Genomic DNA, 19,336 nt, shown 5'->3' with positions numbered 1-19,336 from the left:
TTGTTCTTCTTCTAAACGTCTTAGTCTGTTACGTGTAAATTTGACTTCATGTAACCTTAGTCGATTTCCTTTCTCAATTGTCTTACTATTTGTACACCTTGGATATTGTTTGATATTATCAACCATAGCACTTTACACAAAAAAGACAAGTTACAAGATTTACGCACAAAACATCTTAAAAGCAAAAACCTACTTCAATTCGTCCACACGTCATAAACCATTAATGAAAAGGTATCTACCGGAAGAAATATAAGTCCCCATAATGTTTGTGTATTTGTGTTTTTTTACTGTATGCGAAACCTTTGGAATTTGGTTCGTGCTATTTATGTTAGCAAAATATATAACTCTAGCATCTATCCATGTTTTTTTATAGCTGGTGTTTGGTTTATGTTTTTGTTGTTTGTGGCTGGAGTTTTCTTTCCTAGTTATGCATTTATGTGTGTAACCAAAACTGCCCAGAGCAATGCGCTACTGGACAAAAATGTAAAAGCAAATAAAATGCCCTGTGCATGAACATTAATCGTATGCATTTTGCTAACTATGGCATACATTAGTGATCCAAAGGGAAAATGAGGCAAATCAACCTCTTTCAAACTACTATTTAGCCTAATACACCGTTACACTCTTTACCGTTAAAAGCAATTGTCTGTATATACGGTATTTCAGCGTTTGGCTTGTCGCAAAATCTACCTGTGTCAAGAGCTTTATCGCAAGAAGATATAAAGACATTTGCACATCACTCTGTTCTTAATAAGCTGGCATCAAGTGGGTGTAGATGGATGGTTCTTGGTTTCTTGTACCCCTTATTGTAGGGGTTTGTTTTTTGAAAACCTTTTCGAATGCAGCAGGTAAGGCTTTCACATAAATATATCGAACTGTTCAATATAGAAGTAGATTATATAAAGTTGGAAAAACCTATCAAATCTAACATCTATATCTTTGTTTTCTGTGTACACATTGATGACGGTTGGGCTTATTGACACTATTTCATTTTGTAACTATAACTTGAAACCATTAAATATAAAGAGTACATTTTTAACTCAAAATATAAGCAGTATGTTAACTACCTCCTAATTGTATCTTTGGGCTTGAGGAGCAGGACTATGAAATTTCATAAAATACGAGTGACTGGATTTGCTCATTGAATACTGAATAAAATGTTGCTAGCGAGTGATAATTGTATGGATTGATACTTTTATCAAATGTGCTTCGTCGTCAAGAGAAAATGTATTTGCTTATGCAACATAATATATAAGTATATTCATTTAAATTTCTTAAATTCTTATTATTTATATTTTTTCACGACATCATCTCGATGTATTTTTAAAGAAGTAATCATATATCAGTCCGTTCTTTTGATCTGAGCTGTTGTACACTACTTTTATTACATAGTCATGTATGAAATATATTAATTTATTGGGGAAATAATTTTCATCTATTTTTCATTCCTCTATTTTCATATTTCAAAAATTATTCCTCATATGTTCACATGTGAATTTAAAAGATCTTTCATTATGCCATACCGCACTTGATAGTTTGTGCATGCAGAAGTTAAACCATCAGCAACGAGAACGAGTAATGTGTGAGCTAACAACTGCATTACATTCAGACATTTAAATTTATTTTAATAAATTTGATTAAAACTGGCTCTACGTCATTTGCGTTTCACTGAAGTTTTTTTACTTGCTTTCTTGACAACAACGATAAACACGCTTTGCTATAACACTTAGTAACGAACCCTAATTAATATTAAATATGATCTAAGGCTCGTGCTCATTAGATATTATAAATTATTAAATAAATGAATGCAGCAATATGCCAATAATTACAATCGATTTGTAGTAAGTACGTCTGTAAACTCAATTCATGAGTATTCCAAATTAAGATAGAGAATAGCTCAACAAAAAGTATTAGTGTGTCTTTAGTACGAATCCTCATCACCTAGATAATCTGTATTACTCGGATGTTTATTACCTGAGATTATATGACGAATTATATAATGTCATTCATTAAATACTTTCTTTTTCAGCGGATGTGGGGATGTGGGAATAGATAACATTAAAACTTTACAATCCCTTGCTGATATTTATGTTTCAGCAATCAAACACATTTTTTTCACCCTGTCGTCTTTTGTCATTTCTCATTAGTTTCTATTTTATAAAGAATCTATAAAAAATAAGTTATATTGATTTACAAGGGATGTTAATCCTACCAATATCAATTTATCGTCTTGTTTCGTCCGCCTCGGATGCCAAAAGTCGCTGGTTCTAACCCAGGCGAGTCACACCAAAAACTTCTAAAACGTGTACTTAAGCTGCCTCGCTTGGAGCTCAGCATTAAGATGTTAGTATTAGGACTGGGCGGCCTGTCTTCAGGATAATGTGACTGGGTGGTACATCATGCTACATATCTGCGGCATGATGCCCATGTTGTAGACATCACTGTCAACTGACGCAGTGCAGACATCGTAGCGATATGACTGAACATTTTTTAAAGATACGATAAAAATCAAAATCACATATACACATACATCTTCATGTTTCGGAAATCTAAATCCCCCATGTTAAAGAATCTTGCAAGTATAACATTATGGTTAAGGAGATATAGTTGATACTATGCGTTACCAAACAATAAGAACCAAATTATCGAGAAGTATTGGAAGTTTGATAAACTAGTGTTCATTAGTATTGGTCAAATTTATTTTGTTCCCGTTGCGCATCTTACATACATGTTTTAGCATTAACGGATTAGTTAGTTTGATATTTGTGTTAAAGTTGTAAACAAAGCGTTGAGAAGAAAATAAGGATAGTCGTCGTTGTACATAAAGTAAATAAACTAGTAATAATAATAATAATAATAATAATAAAGAAACAACTCACATTAACTCCACCAATCATGAGTATTAATTAAATGATTATTTTATTATTCTATGCCTGCTATTGCTTTCTTCAGAGTTTTAAATTGTCGTCTGCATTTTGAACATTCGAGTATCGAATCGCCTGATCCTATTTTTTTTTTCTACATGTATTTTAGCACCTTTGCCTTTTACATATTTGTTCTCAGCCATTGTCATGCCATTATCTATTAACTGGTTATTCATACTTGAAGTTAACCGAAATTTAAATGTGTTAGTGAATCTGTGTAGTGTGTTTTGTATTCTTTGATGGTAAATATTTTCAGCATTATGTCACTCAGAAACAAAACGATACCACCAACACCTACATCACAGTCATTCATCCGCATCACAACAGTGAAATATGTATAGAAATTATTCCATATTACGTGTTAACAGGAGATGATGCATTCTCGTCCATCCTACTGATCAATACAAGTTCACACGACGTGTGTCTGTCTTGTAATTCTTTCAATTTCTAATGCGCTACTCTTTAATGTTTCTGCAAATATATCTCAGAATGTGCGTGTTCCTTAAAACTCTTTGTACATATATTATTCTTGCAATGAAACAACTCTTGTTTTGAACGACATCTGGGTCAGCATCTAATATATCCTTCATTCTTGAAGGAACATATTTTCTTCTTGTTAAAACAAAAGCGATTCATCATATCCTTTCCATTTTAGAAGTCCATGCCTTATATATAGATATATCTTGTTTGTAAAGTTTACCCTCAGTATCATGTATGTTTTAGTCTTCCTGTTGATAAACTAAGTAAGCACCTAATAATAAATGACTCATTTGAATATTTGCTCGTTAAATTCGAAAGGTAGCTGATATTCCAAATTTTAAATGTATGAGTTTAAAATATATGGGTTAATAAAGAATCAAATTGAATTGATCCATACATTTATCTGTTTTACGCCTTGCACGCTTCAACCAGGGACATTCCAGTTCACTGTTATTGAATCAATGAATTAGCTTTAGCAAAACATCAACCCATTTTCAAGTTGCGTTATTTGTTTAAGTATTTTCCATATTTGGTGCTTCATTAAACCTTTTCACTAAAATGTTTTTTTTTTACTTAGAGTAAATTGAAAAGTGATCACTTTTGTATTTTCTAAGATATTCATCTTTATGCTTACAAAACTACTTTCTTTCATTATCTAGCTTCGTTTAACTGTCTTCGAAAACGTCTTGTCTAATAAACTTGAATGCAAATAATGTCTACTTGTTACTCTCATCCATGAAACTTGAATATTCCTTTGTGCATTGAAATGTATTTTATATCTTGTTTAAAGTGTAAGTAAATTTTTCACCCTTTTAAGTCAGCGTATATTATATTCTATTTTTTAAGCCACCCTGTTTCGTTTGTTTCCACAGGTGATTCGCACTTGTATTGGAAACTATTTGTTAAAGCGGTACACAAATATCGAAAGAATATCCTACGTTGAACACATTTTGGTAAGGCATGATGATTAAATCAAATAGAAATATATCGACAACTCAAAAGTTATTTTCAAGAAGTTGCAGTGTTTCTTTAACCCTTTTACATGTATATAAGATTTCATATTTGTGTCAGATATTGATGATCCTGTGATTAAACAGTTTATATATGTGCGGTTTTCCATTATACAGTTTATTTCATTTTGAGTTGTACTTTGAAGTAAGAACAATATACATGTGTATATTTAATTCACTTCATATTTTTAATTTCTTTCTTCATACCGTGCTGCTTTCACAATCATGATATATAACCATCATTACTAACTGTGATACATAAATCATCATATGCTATCTTTTTATATTAGAATATACGATTTAACATTTTGTAACACAACTAGCTTGACCTACGCTCTCATTTAATTCAAGTTTGAAAACAATTAACCTTCATACTGCTGCTTAATGTAAACTCACGAAACAGTGTTCATCTTTCGGAAAACTGTTGTACGTAATACAATATAGTTTTGAGTCAATATTTATATTAAACACGAAATTCAGTTAACTTTGTGTTTTGTTGAGCACAATTTTAAATGGCACAAGAGTATATACTAAAGACATTTTACAACTGTTTTCGAAATCCAAAGCTAGCATGCATACGAAATTTTACAAGCGTTTCAAAAATCTGGTCCCATTGCTTCAATATTTTAATGAGTATTTCAGAGGTACAACCCTAGTGTGCATACGAAATTAGTTTTACCATGTAATTGTTCCACTACTTTTTAAACTTACATAGCATTTTTTCAATCTGGGCTATGTATATATCTACTTCCAACTAGATCCAAATGTATCCGAATTTATATAATAATTGATCACGCACACATGCTTTTATTGATATACCTTTTTGCATCCATATTAATCCAAAAGCGTAAAATGTTTCCGAAATCCTCAAAAACAAATGCTGATTTACTTTCAAATTTTTCAAGGAAAGTATATCCTTGAGAAGACTCAATTAATTCGTCAAATTAATTTTTTTAATCACAAGTGGTGTGTCATGTAGTAGAAACAACGAATTTTCTGATATTTTTACTTCTTAAATGAGTTAAAGGTAAAACAACTCGTTGAATTTGAAACTCTTGCGTTGACATTGAGCCGGTTTATGCATATTCTGCAACGTATTTTCTGCTAGAATATCGAAGGTATAGGTTGGTAATTATGTCACAGGATGAACACTAGTTACCAATATCACTCATGCAAACTCCTATTTTCGATAAAAAAAAAATGAGCAACACTGTTCAGAAGCAAACTTACATTATTCAAATAGTAGACACATTATTAGGAATAATATTGTCTGAAATACTCAACTTGTTAAAAACCTTTCTTAGACTCCCATTTCGATACTTTTGTTCTGATCGTAATCGCCTATATTATTTTCCCTTTTCGTATTTTGTAACTGAATATATGTAAATATTTAAATGATACATGCTTCTAAAAATATTTGAAGATAATGTAGTATTATGTGGCTTTGATATGTAACCTTTACCTTTGCATACACGTCTTACAGAAGTCTACAAAAGAAACGAAATGAAATGTATATATTCTTCTGCTGTTATACGTTTTTATGTTTCTAATTTGTGAACCTAACTGTTGTCGTCAAGCATGCTGTTATGCAGCACGAAACACACTTTCATTCAGCTAAAATCCCAATGTCTACAGAACTAAAGATGCATAATAGAAGTCGTTTAGACTTAGATTGAGTGAAACGTTCATAGCTATGAAAGTAAGTACTCTTTATATAAATCATAACATGTTGCAGGCAGTTTTAAAGCTGTATCAAATACATGTTTGATAATGTATTATTACCGACATTTTCTCTATCGCAGTTTGTATATTTTGTATTTGAGATAAACGGGCTGGTGACATATGCGGAAGGTTATGCTGAGATGGATAATGTCGGGTGGTGGTATTATGTTGATTGGGGCGGGTAGGTCGAGATGGTATTTACGCTATGGATGAATCAACCCCTATAAACTCCTCAGTTAACATTGGACGACGATATTATAATTTGTATAGACTCTTTTTTAAGCGTGCATTGCATTCTATTAATATCTTAATCTTATCTTTATATAATAGGTTGTAATGAGTCACAGAAAAACGTATTGTTCCTCATTGATTCATCAGATGACATCAGATCCAAATATTTTTCCAGCGAGAAGTCGTTTCTAAGTTATATGGCCAATCAGCTGATGGATTCTAACGGCACGAACAAAATTGGCATTGCAACGTTCACCGATACGGCTCATATACAGATTGACCTGAATCAATACCATGCGCAAGCTGACCTTTTTGATGCTATTCAGTATATGTGGTACAGCATGGGCGTGGCTAATGTTGGGACGGCACTTACTGCAATAATCGAACTTGCCTTCAGTGAAGCTATCAAATCTCGGCCCAGTGCAAAGAATGCACTCATAGTCGTTACTCATGTCCCGATTCATGATCACGAAAAGATACGTTATATCGTACAACAACTGAGTCGTAAAAATATAGGACTGTTTATAATTGGCGTTGGACCTTACGCAGCGAGTTCTGAATTCACTAAACTTACGTCCTCAGAACGATTCTTCTATATCAACAATGTGGACGAGTTAAGCAACGTCCAAGACGACCTTATTTCACGTTTATGCACGGGTAAGTATTTTTCTTCGTATTATCCAAGCACAAAATATCAAAGTTACTTAGACATAAATGAAACAGGTAACACATATAATAATAATAATAATAATAATAATAATAATAATAATAATAATAATTATAACAATAACATCAACAAGTCACATGATGGTGAATTCGTGATCATATCCTTGCTATAATATTGCTAGGATGGTAAGCTACGTGAAAGTGCTATCATTTCTGAAGCACGGTATTTCAGCAATAAAGTGAATGAATGTATTGTTAGGCTTTATCTCAAAACTTCATTTTTATGTAAATGTTTATATTTATTGCAATTTTTTATCATCGTGATTTAATTATATATTCTATACGCCTTATGTTTACCACTGTTAAATAACGGAATCGGGTTGGAAGTGTTTAACAAATGCGATACGTGGTCTTTTATCTGACTTTGCAATAAGCGATGCGTGTTCTTAGAAACATGTATTCTCCAAGCTAAGTAAACTTATTAAGCTCTCAGTAAAATAATTATTGCATTCTCTTTACTAACGACATTATTTAATTTAATATTATTTAAGCTTGTGCCATTTACAGTACTAGATTTGACAGCGAGTATGACAAACACATACGTATGCATTTATAACTTAATTTGCACACAATTCATAATTATAATTATTTTTCTGAAAAGGTCAATGACACCTTCACTAAAGTGTATTATATATTATCTTCCGAAGGTGTCGGAAGAGGATTTTTGGGTGACTGGAACGACTGGTCAGCTTGTGGAGTGACATGTGGTCCTGGATTTAGAGAACGCTACAGAAACTGTACAAAATATTACATAGATGATACTGATTGTGAAGAACCACTGGTGGAACGTCTAAGATGCCCAAATGTAGACTGCAAAAGTACGTTTTTGCTTAATCCTTCCTGCTTTGCTTATTAATTCTTTATCTTCCTCAGCCTAATTGTGACCTAATTAAGAGTTTTTAACGTCGCCATCATCATCGTGAGTGTCATTATTACTGATATTATTATTAGTGGTAGTATAGATATGTATATGTAATTGTTTTACCATTTGATGTTTATTTTGACCAAGGATTTGAAGAAGTCTTAAGACTTTTTAGTCCTTGATGTTGATTTCAATTTCAATATGTTTATAAAGGTTTTGTTTTAAGAAATCGTTGAGCAGGACTCCTAAACCTTCGGCAAAATGTTCATAACATCTACTCATCTTAACTAATTTGTTTGCAGAGGCTAAAATGCAAATGTAAACACTGTATAAATATAAGAGAACGAGATAAGGTATTGAAAGCATACTTGTATGAAGTACATATGTATATATAAACTAATTTACCTATCAGGACTCAGTGTTTAGTTTCATGATATGTGTATCTTCTGAGTTAAATAACCTTATTTTCGAGAGAAGTCGTCTTACAGAGTTGGCGGTCAATAAAGTTTGTCAAAAGAAATAACAATATACAAACAGGCTCATGTGTCATTGTATTCATTACTCCTCCATTTGAGGAATTCGCATTTTGCATTTCAATTCAGACTTTTAGCATGTTTTTTGTTTGATAGCACCGGTTGACGGCAAATGGTCGCTCTGGAACAAGTGGATCGATTGCTCGAAGACATGTGGTAATGGAACTCAGCGCAGAAGACGCCAATGTGATAATCCACCACCATCCTATGGCGGCAGCAACTGTTCAGGGCCCAACGTGCAAACGCGTGAATGCTCAGTTTGGGCTTGTCCAGGTACAAAACTTCATCCGGTTGCATTATTCTTTGGTTCCAAAAAGATATTCAAAACGCCACACATCCAAAATATATTAACGTTTCTTTTTTATACACATTGATTAAGCTAAATAATAATACATATCAGTATGTGAAATCTGAAAAATTCCTTGATTTCATGTAAATCAAGTATTGTTAAAATCGATGTTTGTGCTGTTATATAGCATAATCCATGGCAGTTGTCCGGAATTTGAAGATGAACATTGATTTCTATGCGCGTGTTTTGCATCATGTGTTCATGATTTAATGATTTGGTTTCATTTTACAAGTCTTTAACCACGTTCTGTCTTATATTATGAACGATGTTTACCTTACCTGATGTTTTGTCTCAGACTGTAATAGGACGTGCCCTCCAGGCGGGCATGTTTCGAAACCCATGTGCGATGTCTGTTTGTGCTCAGATACCAACCTCTTCGGCACAGTGACTGATTGGACAAAGAGGCCTATAGAAAATGCAAGCATTTTTGTGCAGTCCAAGCCTTCCGAACATGCAGCTGTGACAGACAGTGAAGGCCGATATCAAATTAGAAATATATGCATGATGGGTATGACGATTGAAGTTAAGAAAGATGGCTATCTGAGATCTAGTATGCAGCCATCTCATGTAAATGCAAGTCACTGGACTGCTTCCTTCTCAATTAAACACACAAGTAAGTACTATGCATAATGTATGGCCATCAACAGAACGTTACAAAGTCGAAGTGTTTCATCGTTATTGAAATCTTTATAAGACGATTAGATTTATTAAAATATATTCGGAAATGCAAATCTTGGCTTATTTTGGTTTAGTGCAGTAACTACCATGTCACATGTCAGTTGTTAGATTAGCATAATGAGCGTTATTTTATAATTTATCAGAAAAGTTACGAAAGAATTTTACTTTCTATCAGTTAAGAGTTAGATTGACTATTTTTTGCAGAAGGAAAAGTTCCTCGTATATTAAGAAAAGAATAAATAAATAAATTTTGAAATTGTTTATCCACTTGTGTCACATTTCGAGCATTTGCGACTGTAAACATGCAGTTACATAACATATTTTACTCTAGTGTAACATACTAAGTGCGATGACGTGTTTAAATAATATTGCACATTGTTTACACAATGCACTGGGAATGTATAGTACTAAAGATATATCTGAGAGGAACAACTGCCTGACAAAAGTATATTTTTATTTTTAAAAATCAATCTCAATATCAAGTGCATTGTATCAATAATTCTTTGCACGTATTCTAACAACAATTTAGAAGAACATTATATGACCAGTGTAGTCAACCAATTCTTTTGAGAGATTACAAAATGATATACTATATTGAGGCTGATTTAATCATAAGCATTATATCGTCCAATATTCAGATGATTGGAATAAATATTCTCTCTAATTTCACGCTGAAGCTTTTCCTTATCGCTATTTCTTTTAGTTCCTCCTATATTTGTTACTCACCCGCAAAGCAAAATCAGATTCGCTGGACAAAGCGCAACCTTATGTTGCAATGCGACTGGAGACCCAAAGCCTAATTCATATGCGTGGTAATTATATCATTGTTCTTGACTATATAAATTAAAGTTATCATTGTATAAACCCAGAACAATATAGATATCGTATTCTTTACATGATAATTGTGTTACGATATTGTTGAAAAGAACGTTGTAACTATGTATAATGATATTGGAATAACCGTGTTCCTAAGATCCTGTATTTCATGCACGGAATGTTCAATCAGTAATAAGGATAAAGGAAAAATTTAGTAAGTTTGTTTTGATCGCACTAGATAGTTTAGAATTATCTTGCATTCATTGTAATGTTTGTCGTATATAAATGGTTAATACACATATGCAATATCAATAGTCGAATGATATGCAAAACGTGTCTTTCCTTCTCCCTAAGGGTGCATTAGACAATGTCTTTTTGAATAGATTTTAAAGTGAGAATACCGGTATAATTTCACATTTGAAATGCTTCGTGACACTCTCTCACCGGAAGGATTGCATATTATGCTTTATCAAATAAGGAACACATATGTGTAGATGTTTTTATCTTCATAATAGGTTGAAAAATAATGTTGTTTTGGAAAATGTTGGTGAAGATGGAACATTGGAGTTTGCATCATTACTAATGTCTGATGCTGGCACATACCAGTGTAGCGTAGAGACAGAAGCGGGTATTACACTTTCCAGCACTGCGGAGTTGAAAGTTGAAGGTATTTAGTATATTTACTCTAATATTACAATATATGCGTTTTGTTGATATAAACTGAATTTCCTTCAAAGTATACCCTTGAAATTCAATCCACAACTTTATTTCTATCAATTCTTCAGTCTCATGCCAATAATTGACCTTGGACTTCTGTATCAAGTCATATAATGAACGTATTCTTGCCCTGCATTTTCTATAACATTTTCTCGACCATACGCCTAATATTAATGCCATTCTATATATATTTATAGCATGTTTTTTTCCATTGGTTGTGATAGCTGATGGTGTGAGGGATACCTGTTCTAGTCCGAAGTCCAGACTTGAAGACCTTCCTCCAACCTGCAACGTAATAAATGACGACGGCACAAAAAGCACCACGATTGATGTAGGGACCTGTGGCAGAGATCCCTGCATTTCCTTGGATCTTCATGACAATAGCACATGCTTCGAGTGGTGGCCACGTCATTGTTGTGAAGTTGATCAATACAGTAAAACTGAAATTTTCTGCGATGGCTTCTCATACAAGATGAACAAAGTAAGATCATGCCGTTGCCAGCTTTGTGTTTTCACAAATACAATTAGTGGGGTTATCAAAGGAAGAGAGAACGGGATTGATATACCGATGCAACTTGGAAGTCTATATATAGATGGAGAAATGGCAGCCATGACGAACCTTCAGGGGTACTTTAATATTCAGGTACCAAAAGGAAAATCGCGTCTCGTTATAAATATCATTGACGATGTTTACAATAAATTTGTGCCATCAACCAAAATAATCAACATGGATGAAGATATTTCCTCTACTGTCAGCATTATGGTACCATTAAGGCCAAAGTCTATTCCAATAAATACTGCTTTAGGGGCAAATATTCCGCTCGGAGGTTCGCCCGATTTGCCTCCAGCTGCGACATTGTCCATACCATCGGATTCGATCATCACAAGCGATGGACAACCATTTACAGGTACAGCACACACCGAAATTCAGTTCGTAGATCCTCGAAAAATGGATGATATTGAATCTTCGAATGGCGAACTGGTCTATGAAGCTGAAAACGGAGAACGAAGGCCACTAGAGACATTTGGAATGTTTGGTATGTCCTTGAAAGATAACAATGGAAGACCATTGAGAATCAATAGTCCGATGAATATATCGCTTGATACATCAGTTTTTAACATATCCAAAAATGAAAATGGAGACCCTAATCTGGCGTTATGGTATTTCGATGTGAACAAGGGTGTTTGGGTTAAAACTGGAGATATGAAATTCAGTTCCATCAATATAGGTACAAGACGGCGGCTACTTGATTCTATGGTTGTGGGATCCTTTATACCTCAAGATATTCCACTGATAAGCCTGAAGGAAGGAACAAGCGTGACCACTAATGTAAAATATATATCAGGTTATACAAATTGTGACCATTCAGTGCCAATATATTCATATAAAGAGATCACCGTCCGTGGTCCCGATAAACTGAAGGAAGGGGCGTGCATTTTAAGTGTAACTGTATATTCTGATCTCAATCTAAGAAAGCCTATGGAAGGAATTACTGTCGTTGCAGCTACTCAGGACAGATACATCTCTCGATTCAAAGGTATTGACAGGAAGATATCTGACAAAAATGGCCACGTTTGTTTGAGTATTTTTTGTGACGCAAACATATACCTTTATGCCGAAGACAAATCCAATGGGCAACGGCTGTTTGCGCATCAGCAGCATGACCTCCCACCAGGATATTTCTTCAAAAACACAAAGAATGGTACAGAAGTGTATTTCGAATCAATCAATCGTGAGTTTGTTAGTGTCCCAGGAGCCGAGCCCAGATACAGCCCGGTTTTGTATTTCAATGACGAAGATCTTTACAAATGTAAGCACGATCATGAAAAGAATTACAAGTTTCAATTTGCACCAGCAATTAAAGAACCTAATTTTGATGCACTTGCTGTTCCAATAGACGAAAATGACAAGAGGCTGTCATGGTACCCTACGAGTGCTGACAAACCTGGAAGAAGGGCCTGCTTTATGAAGATTTTAGTTAGGGTATGTATGTGCCGTGGCAAACTGTAGACATGTTGGTACAAAAATAATAGTATATAGTCCACATAGATGAATAAGACAAAAGAAGTATGTCTTAGAATCACTATGGTTTTCCTTTGATTTTATATCAAATGATGCAAAGATGTTTCTCATTTGAAAAAAGGCACCGATAAGGACATTGATAGGTATATTAATTGTTACTTAATCTCAGTACGACTTATTTTATTTGGATGGATATGGGTGGGATGGGATAGATATGTAAGGCACTTGTTCGATCATATATTCTAATGTTATGACATTTATCCTCAATTTCCTTTGCAGACACCAGTGTTTGACTCGCGCATAATTGCCACAAGCTACCTAAACTCTACATCTAACCCTTTTAATCAGTATGGAACACACAATGTTGGACCAAGTTTTGATCCTTTGTCCGATGACAGAGTGGTTAAAGCAGCATGTGTTGAATTCCGCTGCCCCGGTCTGATCAGGGATGACGGAAAATCTGTTTATGACGTTCCTACACTAGTTAATGTGAGCATCGCAACAGAACGAACGTGCAAATTTAGGTAAATATTTGTCATACATTATAGGACCATCATGTGTAGTTGTGGAATGCATCTGTTTTATCCGGTAAAGGCATATTAAATGATATATATTTTTGTGGAGAAATAGCGTTTCAAGATCGATTAAATTATCCGTCATAATCATTGAACAATCTACAGATTAAATATAATACAAATAGCTTCTGATGTATAAAATATTATAGTCAGAAATGCATTTTGTCGAGCTCAAATGATAATATGAAAATATAATACATTTCACTAGCCCGCATACAATGTTAATGAGATACGTATTTCAGATTGATTTAATCATACCTACATATTATGTTTCCATTTCAAGTGATAGTCGAATCTTCATAGATACAAACTCCAGAATTATAATAGTAATATAAAACGTTTTCTCCTCGGAACATACATATGGGTAAAACAGGTACCATCGTGGACATCAATTTCATTTTTTTTATTTCAGAATCAAGGCAAAGAAATTGAATATCATACCCGTTGCTGGGGGCAAACAGTTTCTTTTTAATGTAGGGTCAGGATCAAACTATGGACCCAAATTCGGTGTGTACATCAACAATGGTGATACTGAGAAGGTTAGGCATTATTGCATGAGCGGCAGCGACACAAGAAATGTAGGAAATATAATGAAACCGCTGTTAAATCCAGCAGTAGAGTTTGATTGTATTGGAGTATAAAGAACGTCTAACGATATGTTCAAAATATTAACTGTTCGGTGATATGCTTATACATTTTGTCAAATAGAAATGGTACCCTCAAACATTTGTTTTGATTATAAAGCAGCTCCAATAACCAAACGTATTTAATGAAGAAAACAATTACTCCCCAAATAGCCATTTCCTGGATATTTTGTTAACAATTTAAATGTTACATGTTCATTGTTTCTTAAATGATATGTGTTCAGTTTATCATCAATCCTAAACTCTTCAGGAAAAGCTATATTTTGTTTATGATGAAATCACTGATCAAACTTAAATCAGTTAAAATGAACAGAGACAATATGCCTTCGTTAGCAGAGACTGTGACGAATACAGTATATGACTTCCTGCGAACTTATTTTGTCTATGCAGCATGTACACTTTATAGCTGAAACAAATCCAGAGGATTTGTATTTTATTGCTTATATGACAGCGTAAGTGAAAATCCTCAGACTAACAAGTATCTCCCTATAAACCAGTGCATTTTCCGTTGAAATAGTTGAAGCTGACATCAAAGAGGAGAACGAAGTCGCTGCATTTTTCATTTAAATGCTCTTGGGATTGCAAACACGACTAAGATTTTGTAATGTGACAAATAAATTTAGGTGAATTTTAAGAGGTTATTTCCTTTGAACTCGTAAGAGCCCACCCAAAACCATGTGGGTGTTGAAAATTAGCCTCTATTTTATTCATATTTTGCATGCATGCAAGCATATATTATTGAGGCAAAATTGTATGTTTCTAAACCTGACTTGGGTACCTTTAATACTATGCAAAAGTCTCTAAATAAAACTTATTTTCATAACGCTTTCGATACCTTTGCATTAAACATCGGTATATTTTTGTTATAATAGAAACTATTTTTCCAACACTTTACTGGAAAAGTTTTACCTGAATCATGCTTAGCTGAAATATAACTCGTCTTCTGTAGCAAGTGAATCTAAACTTATTATGAAATAAAGAGGTAATAGCTTTACCCGTCTTTAAAATTTACAGTATTAGTTTATTATATATTAAAGCTATATTTAACTATGTTACGTGTTTAGGCTCGTTTGAACAGTAACAAAAAGAAGAGTGAAGACAATAAGCTTTGCAAAAATTAACAAATAATTTATTTCCCTAGAATAACAAGGTAAAAAATGAGAAAAAGAACTTACGGTTTTACGAATAAGATCCAAGAATAATCCAAGAACTAAATAATAGAAGTCCTAGTAATAAAAAGTCTTAATGAAACTGAGTTCGAATCCCGATGAAATCCAAAATAGAAGGCGATGACGTATGCTGTGGTCAGCGTCGTACTGATGTGTCAAGAGTTCTTTGTTGAATCACAGAAAATAATAATAATCCAGTTTGAATTATGTAAAAATTTCGATATCTGTCCTTGTCGAAGAATTAATTCAGAGTACAAGTATTTCCATAAAAAATAAAATCTTGGAATCCAAATAATTTGAAGAAAACAAAATAATTAGCCCCAAAACTGGTCACAACATAAAACACTTTAACTTCTCATGTGTTAAGGCAAGTAATGAATATTCTTTCTAAAAACATCAATAATAAAGATACGACGCAAAACAGATGTCCGGATGTAGGTCAATCCTCTGGAAAAACCTAATTTAAACATGCTATTTGTCACGTATTTCACAGATTTCACTTTTGCTATTTGTCACGTATGGCACAGATTTCACTTTTATGAATCTTACTCTGGTAAAAAATAAAAAGAGTTGTTTACTTCAACTCTTACTGGTTTTGAATCAAGGTCAGGAACAAGGTCAGCATTAGATACAAAGTTCCTATTATTAATTGTTTACCAAAAAGAATCAGGTCAAACAAAACTGAACTGAATTTCTAGACAATGTCAAATCCAGTTAATAAAGTTACATTAAAATAGAATTACTTTTGTTTAAAAAAAACTAGCAAACAAACGATTAAATTAATTCAAATCAAATCAAAATTAAATCTAATATACATAAATAACTGTCAAAAATAGATATATATAGTTTCAACTACTATACAGAGTAGCATATAAATGAAAGAAAGCAGACTAAGCACCATATCTCAATTTAAGAAATGATGTTAGTCATACCAAGACTGAATTCACTGAATTGAAACAAATTTCTGTTTTTGTCTGTTTCAAAATTTATCAGAAGTCTCCTTTCCTTTAATTAGAGTTTATTGTGTACCAACACAAATAGTCTTGTCGAAAACACACTATATTAAATAAATTCCTGAATGAATATATCTTTACGAAAATTTTTAATTTGTAGAAATTCAAACATTGCATTGTAGGAAAAGGAAGCATTTATTATAATAGGTCCAGAAACGTCGTCTTCGCATAATTTCGATGTTGCTATAATCGTTATACACTTTTTCTCATATAATTGCAAACATTCTATCAGACTCCATGCTAATTGTCTACAGTGAAGTTTATTGCGGTTTTATGACATCGATTGAGACAGTATCCCGATGAAGATGTAGTACATAAAAGGTTGTTCTGTTTTATCAAAATATCGTGCATTTTCTGTACCGAAATTAAATAAAGATATGTTAACACCATTTTGAATCGGATGGAATAATTGTGGATAAGGTCACATTTCCATGTCAAACAATTAAAAGATTGTTTCATAATGACTCATGAAAGCATCCGCAATGGCGCCTTGGGAGTAAAATTACAAGAGGAAAATATATTACACTGCAGTTTGGTGAAACCCTGCTCTGCATTAGCCATTTTCTTTATTTGGTAAACGTTGTTGAGAGACAGCGCGATCCGGTGTACACATTCCTCTATGTTACACTCAATATTTTCTGCGTTTTAAAAGCCCATTTTTCAGACAATTGAAAAAATTTGTAGTGAACTTCTTTCAACTTTGTCTTTATCATATAATACAAACTATGATGGGCCTGCAATCGTCAATATCTCACCATGACATCAGCGTTGACACAAAATGATATTCAATTTGTCACAGCTTCTGAGGACTCTGAAGATCTCACAAGGTATTCTACCGAATTTCGAAGTATATGTCTGTGAGTTTCGTTCCTATTTTAGGATTAAAAAATATAAGAATGTTGACTCGATTTTCCCCATGCCACAGTCATTGGAAACTTACTAGTATATAAATACAGACATAACTTAGGGCAAAATTGTTATATGGCTGAGTATATGTGAATTACTTTACGATTGCTCATTCATTTGGTTCTGTTTGTTCATTTTTAGCCATCGATAGGTAATCATTTTGACAGAATAGTAGCAGGTATATATCCTTTCCTTTTCTCGCCTTATATCATGCTGTGTATATGTTGAATTGAACAATTTTGAAAACTTGAAACCTTTAAGGACAATTTTTGTTTGGCAAATGATGAACCTATTCAACATTTTGAGAGCTCGAGAATTTTGATCATTCAGAAAGCCTGAAATTATTTATGGGTTGTTATGCATGTATACGTTAGAAATAATATATATATATATATATATATATATATATATATATATATATATATATATATATATATATATATATATATATATATATATATATATATATATATATATATATATATATATATATATATATATATATATATTTCATCGTACAAAGTAGGGCTTGTGTTCTGCGCAGTTCATACTAATAATATGATAAATCTACAAGTATTATTAGAATATCTATGTTATAATATGTACAAAATAAATGTAAGTAAAAATATGGTTACATTGGCATGCCACTATTCACATGCAGAAATGCATATATGGTATGATCTGTTTTATTATGCAATACTTATATAGACATTTATTTGGATTTTAATAATTGGAACATATCTTATTAAATAGCATGCACCGCAAAGTGAAGTCTCAATCAATCTTGTTTATTATTGCGTGTTTACTAGTGAGTATACTGCTTCCACATTCGTTCAAGTTTGATCAACCCGTATTATTTACATTTTGTGATTTGCTGTCTTGCGGTATGAAAACTGTTTCTGTTTGATACAATAAATGCTTTAATATGAATTTGCCTTATTCATACGCCAGATCTGATTCACAAGTCATATTTCTGAAGTTATCTCAGTGTATCTATCTCTATTTGTTTCTCTCTGTCTCTGTCGGTCTGCCTGTCTCTCTGTCTATGTCGCTGTCTCTATATCTATCTATCTATATGGCTTGTTAAATTTCATTCAGTACATACGGAATAGATTTGTAAAGATCTCTCAGAGTATTGTGTTGAGTTCATCAAAATTACATTATTTAAAGGGATCTTAACGGAATGCAAAGACTTACATTATTTAAGGTATATTTTATGCATTAACAAAACAAAAGCAATCTAAAGCCAGTCACGCCCATTCACTACTAACGGAGAATGAGTATCTAATGATATACGGAACTTTCAACATATCAAATTAAACAGTAAATCTCCGACTCTCAACGTGTTTGGACCCGCTTTTATTCGTGTACGTTGTAACGTTGTAACGTTTTGACTTATATACACTTTGACTTGAATACGTGCTTGCTTGAGTGTGTTTTGACCTGCTTCCCACTTCCGTATATTATTTGTTGATTGAGGCCATGTACTCAAAAAATAATTCGCTAATCCAGATAGCGTGAACTATTTAAGAATAACGGTTATTATGTTAACTGAACAGAATATAATGTACAGTGTTCAATAAAGCACATATTTTAAGAACTGTTCTGTTTTGTCTGCTAAATTGTTAAAAGACAATTTCTTAGGAACCGTGTAATACTTAAATTTCATCTCAATAGTCCTTTCTAGTTAGACTAATTACAGTGGTTTACAATTTTTTTCTCTGCTTCAGAGATAAAATGTGCTATTTGGTATGGATTTTGATGTGCGGAATTAAAATATGACAATTGAAACAACTGATTGGTACTGTTTCCAAGATATTTAAGTTTTCACATTTTACGTCCATGTATATAGTGCAGATTGCAGAATTCTAATCTTATATTGTAAACCGATGTCTTTTTATGTGTATTGTTGCTTTTCATGATAATATTAGACCTGTCCTGTTTATGTGACACTTTAA

At 33.0% G+C, this 19,336-nt stretch overlaps 1 protein-coding gene across 1 annotated transcript; it reads left to right on the top strand.

Moving 5' to 3' along the window:
* Positions 1–723: 723 nt before the first annotated feature.
* LOC149793606 (cartilage intermediate layer protein 1-like) lies at positions 724–17,745 on the top strand. Its single transcript, XM_089967568.1, has 10 exons — positions 724–848; positions 6,467–7,024; positions 7,741–7,911; positions 8,585–8,761; positions 9,133–9,450; positions 10,219–10,327; positions 10,847–10,998; positions 11,273–13,032; positions 13,351–13,595; positions 14,059–17,745. Exons 1-10 carry the CDS (start codon positions 776–778, stop codon positions 14,285–14,287), a joined length of 3,792 nt encoding a protein of 1,263 aa, XP_089823694.1. The 5' UTR covers positions 724–775; the 3' UTR covers positions 14,288–17,745.
* The last annotated feature ends 1,591 nt before the right edge of the window (positions 17,746–19,336 follow it).

Source organism: Sinohyriopsis cumingii, chromosome 8, assembly GCF_028554795.1.
Source record: "Sinohyriopsis cumingii isolate HCF-2022 chromosome 8, ASM2855479v2, whole genome shotgun sequence".
In the NCBI taxonomy this organism is placed as follows: Eukaryota; Metazoa; Mollusca; class Bivalvia; order Unionida; family Unionidae; genus Sinohyriopsis; species Sinohyriopsis cumingii.
Note: the sequence above shows the minus strand (reverse complement) of the source record. Positions and strands in the feature narration are given on the sequence as shown.

Bases quoted from the DNA above. Each gene is read 5' to 3' on its own strand.
- LOC149793606 (XM_089967568.1), top strand. From the start codon at position 776: ATGGATGGTTCTTGGTTTCTTGTACCCCTTATTGTAGGGGTTTGTTTT. The intron at 7,025-7,740 runs GTAAGTATTTTT...TATCTTCCGAAG, and splicing joins TATTTCACGTTTATGCACGG to GTGTCGGAAGAGGATTTTTG. The intron at 13,596-14,058 runs GTAAATATTTGT...TTTTTATTTCAG, and splicing joins GAACGAACGTGCAAATTTAG to AATCAAGGCAAAGAAATTGA.